Below are 5,000 nucleotides of genomic sequence, written 5' to 3' on the forward strand. Positions count from 1 at the left end.
TATATATATATATATATATATATATATATATATATATATATATATATATATATGTATATATATATATACACACACATTTAACAGGACCATGTAAAAGGTGTGTCAAATAAGTGAAAGATAGTTGATAATGTGTATATATAGATAGATAGATAGATATAGATATTATATATGTGTGTATATATATATATATATATATATATATATATATATATATATATATATATATATATATATATATATATATATATATATATATATTAGTGTATTAGTAAACATGTAAACCAACCTAGGTTTATTATAACAAGTTTGTACATTATCTTAATATTTATCTTTTCATTTAATGTTTCTTGTCACAATATCATGTCAAAGAATAGATTATTGATACTCAAGTCATCTTGCCACCCAAGATGCCTTGGGAACAAATTTCATAAGTAACATAATATTCATTGTAAAATGCAAATTATACACACAATCATGTATTGTTTGTGTTTGTATACAGGTAGATTTATTGTAGCTGCATCAATGTTGATTGATGCATCACTCCTTACCCATTTTCTTTCTTTCACAGCTGTGAATGATATCAACTGCCACCATGGATGATTCATGCTCCATTACAAAAATGCATAGCACTATCTCATTCTGTGTTTTGAAGGAGGAGAAAGCTGAAGACATCAGTGAGGAGGATTTCCAAGCAATAAAAGAAGAAATTAATGATGTAGATGAGAATGATGTCAACATAAGAAAATTAGATGAGAGTCCAGTGTGTGAGGAAGACAGAAGTCCTAGAGAAAAAGTAATTGAAAAAAACTCAAATAAAACTTTGAATATGAATATAGAGGATGATAATGCTATCTATATAATGGCAGGAGGTGAGGTAGATACAAACAATGAAAATGCAGTGTCTGACAAATTCAAAAGTCTAGGCGAAAAAACAGACACTTTTATGTGTGAGGATGGAGATCCTTTGGCATCATCCATGCCTTGTGTAGCTGAGGCTCGTAGGAAAAAGAAATCATCGCTTACTGCCAAAAGGACACGTAAGAAAGGTGACAAAGAGGTGAACCGCAACAGAAAGGAAGCAAAAGAGAAACATTTCACTTGTGAAATATGTCCCAAGAAGTTTTCTTTTAAAAGTGAGATTTTACTCCACATGAGAGTACATACAAAGGAGAAGCCATTTAGTTGTGAGATTTGCAGTAAGTCATTTACTAAGAAAAGTACTCTTCTCCAACATGCGAGAATACATACACATGAGAAGCCTTTTAGTTGTAAGTTATGTAACAAAAAATTTAGTCAGAAAGGTAATCTAGATACACACACGAGATTTCATACGACTGAGAAACCTTATAGTTGTAGAATATGCAGTATGGCTTTCTCTGTAAAAAGTCAACTGGTATGCCACATTCGAGTACATACTAAAGAAAAGCCTTTTATTTGTGATGTATGTAATAAGTTTTTCACATGGAAAAGTGATCTAGATAGGCATCTGAGAGTACATACAAAAGTGAAGCCTTTTACTTGCGGTATATGTGATAAGTCCTTTGCATGGAAGAGTGATCTAAAGAGGCATCTGAGAGTACATACAAAAGAAACACCATATATTTAACATCATCTAAGGAGATAGATGAGTACATGTAAAAGAAAAACATTATTTCTACAACATTTTTAACAGGACATTCTCAGATGGCATTGCTTAAGTTTTGCACAAAAGAGTACATTCTAGTGCTTTTCTCTTAAAAAGTATTTAAATGAGAAACCTCAGAGTGCACACAAGAGAGAAACAGGAAAATTTCAGTGAACTGCAGTAAAACAGAAAAAATAGACATAGAAAATGTGGAAGCTATGACAAATGAAAAGAATACAATGGTGTTTTATATATAAGTAATGAAAAAAGGATAAGGAGCTATCATCAGTACCACATAAAAGGTTATTAGAAACAAAGGAGCTACTCTAATTACTTAAAATCCTTTTTGCAAAATATACTCTAAGTATGATGACAGCATTAATGATAATAATTATAGATAAATGTATACATAACATAGATGAATGACCACTATTTGGCGATTGGGTGAAATTATTGGTTGTGAATTAGAATACTTATGAGGTTCACGCCAGACATTATCTAACTTTTATTCAGACGTGTTTACAATCTTAGTTTAATGAGATGTATATCAGTTTGCATACCTTTTAATGAACTTAAGATAAGTTCTTTGTGAATTGTTTATTTCCGGAAATAGACACAAACACACACACACTATAAATATGTATATATGAATACATATGTATATATAGTATGTATATATATACATATATATATATATATATATATATATATATATATATATATATATATATATTGTGTAGATATGTAAATCTAGATAGATAGATATAGATAAAAATATAATGTATTTATTTATATTAATATAAGTATGTATGTATATGTATATATATGTATTTATATTTATATATAACTCTCACCTCCCCCTAGCTTTGCCTTTACTCCTCAAACACCAGTCTTCTCTACCCCCCCCCCCTAAGAAGTCCTTTGTCTCACAAAACCACTTCCTTTCTTGAAACCCAATAAATCGGGTAGCCTCCCTCAAGATTACCGCCCCATCGCTCTAACTAGCTGCCTGTGCAAACTACTGGGACTAATGGTTAACTTCTGCTCAGTGTGGTATCTTGAATCTCGCAATCTCCTTTCTCCTTCCCAGTTTGGTTCCCACTGGGCTCGAAGTACAGCAGACCCGCTTGCTCATTTGGAGACATATTTTACATCTGCGTTTGCACGCCATGAATCCGTATTAGCCATATTCCTTGACTTAGAAAAAAAAACATATGATACCACATAGCGGTACCATATTTTCCAACAACTGTCCTCCCTAGGCATACATGGTAACATGAGTGTCTTCATAAAGTCGTTCCTCTCCAAACGTACTTCCCAGGTCAAAAGTGACTCTTCCTCATCATCCTTTCCTCAGTTCGAAGGCGTCCCACAAAGCAGTATGTTCAACACTACTTTATTCCTTGCTGTTGATGACATTGTCTCAAGTTCTACCGCCAGGAGCCCGGGCATCACTATATGTTGATGATTTAACCGTCTACGCCTCTGGCACATCCATACCAGATCTCCGCTAATTCCTTCAGTCTGCAATAACATCAGTATCTTCCTGGACCACTAACCACGGCTTTCGCTTTTCTACCTCCAAATCTTTCTCCATCCTTTTCTCTCGCTCACGTGTAGGTCCCTAATTTTCATTCTTCTTGTATGACGCTCCACTCCAATACCGTTCCTCTGGCAAATTCCACGGCCTTATTTTTAACTCCGAATTGTCCTGGCGAGACGATATATTTTACATTAAAGAAAAACCTCAACGCCGCTTCCGAATCTTTCAAACTCTTTCCCACATCTCCTGGGGCTCAGATCGCAAAATTCTCCATCTTCATTTTACCTTGATCTAGATTATGGAAGCCATATCTACTCCTCTGCCTCAACCTCCCTTCTTGCTCACCTAGATACAATCCACCACTATGGTCTCCGCTTAACCCTAGGCGCCTTCCGCTCCTCTCCAGTTCATCATTACCAAAATCAGATACCCCACCCCCCCCCATTTATCCTTCTCACCCACTTCCTTCACCATGTCTCCATTCATTTCTCCAGCATTCATGTTGACACTGGTGGCTCCAAATCCACATTCCAGCGACGGATTATTATCCCCACTTTAAGACCTGTCTGTATATCCTATGGCAATCTTTCTGGTCAAGTCTCCGAACTAATAAATTACAGACTGTAAAACTACCGATCTCCATTTGATCAGCTCCATTTCACCGGAACAGACATTTGGAGACGGCTCTCGCACGCTTACGTATTAGCCACGCCCACCTTATGTCACGCTCTGACCAGCGCCCATGTCCACTATGCAACGTCCCTCTTTCAGTTCCACACATTCTGTTGTCTTGTCCACGCTTTACTACAGCCCGCACCTCTGCTTTTACCCACCTATCCTCTCTTCACCGACCTCCCAACATATCAGACATCCTTCTAGAACCCCACATTTTCTGCTTTGACAACCTGTTCTTCTTCCTCAGACGCATACATATCCTTCACTTGATCTAATGCTCTTTCTTAAACCACCATAACCCATTCACTCATCAACTCCTTTACCTATCTTTAACCTTTCAACACTACTCTAGATAGTTGACGCATAGCAACTATCACCCGTCACCATTCTTTACTGTACCTTCCTATAGTGCTATGTGACCTTAGATGTCTAGCACATTTATTTTGCTTTTAACCATTAACCATTATATATATATATATATATATATATATATATATATATATATATATATATATATATATATATGAATTTATTTATTTTAATATATGATATTTACAGATATATGCATTTATTTTTATATATGATATATGTATATGTATGTATATATATATATATATATATATATATATATATATATATATATATATATATATATATATATATATATATACATACATACATATATATATAATATACACGTGTATATTAGTGTTTGTTATCAACATTTGTGAATTCATACTTCCTCTCTGATGGTCTGTTTGGCAGTCGAGAAATAACGTTTCCAAGTTAGTTTTTCTTTCTAAATTTCCGTCCATTTTTGTGAAATTGAGGATTTCCTTGTATATTGGAAACGTCCATTGAGTGAGATTATAGGCAAGTAGGGGGGACTGTTTCTTACTGGAATTTCATTTTTATGGTAATATAACCTACTGTCGTGGGTTAGGGGGGTACAATGCAACTATCACAGGTCATTATTAAGAAATTATGATCAGGGTTTTATTATTATTATTATATATTTTTTTTTCTTTTTTATAATATGCTGATAGTGAATCGCTTGTGTTGCTAATGGTGTAGACGGACCAACACCATCTTCCGTCCGCCACGGGTTGGAGTTGTGGGGCGAATAAAATGGTATATTCAGTCCGTGTTTTATTTTCT

The 5,000-nt window shown here is 34.5% G+C and overlaps 1 protein-coding gene across 1 annotated transcript in view; it reads left to right on the forward strand.

Moving 5' to 3' along the window:
* The window catches only part of LOC113810572 (zinc finger protein 585A), a 13,307-nt gene that overhangs the window by 477 nt on the left and 7,830 nt on the right, over positions 1 to 5,000 (forward strand). Inside the window, exons 2-6 of the mRNA XM_070119165.1 lie at positions 569 to 1,602; positions 2,630 to 2,736; positions 2,887 to 3,084; positions 3,463 to 3,572; positions 3,838 to 3,866. Of these exons, the coding sequence (XP_069975266.1) occupies positions 575 to 1,602; positions 2,630 to 2,736; positions 2,887 to 3,084; positions 3,463 to 3,572; positions 3,838 to 3,866 (1,472 nt within the window). The 5' untranslated portion in view covers positions 569 to 574. The remainder of the gene's footprint in view (positions 1 to 568; positions 1,603 to 2,629; positions 2,737 to 2,886; positions 3,085 to 3,462; positions 3,573 to 3,837; positions 3,867 to 5,000) is intronic.

The sequence above is a fragment of the Penaeus vannamei genome, chromosome 43, assembly GCF_042767895.1.
Source record: "Penaeus vannamei isolate JL-2024 chromosome 43, ASM4276789v1, whole genome shotgun sequence".
In the NCBI taxonomy this organism is placed as follows: domain Eukaryota; kingdom Metazoa; phylum Arthropoda; class Malacostraca; order Decapoda; family Penaeidae; genus Penaeus; species Penaeus vannamei.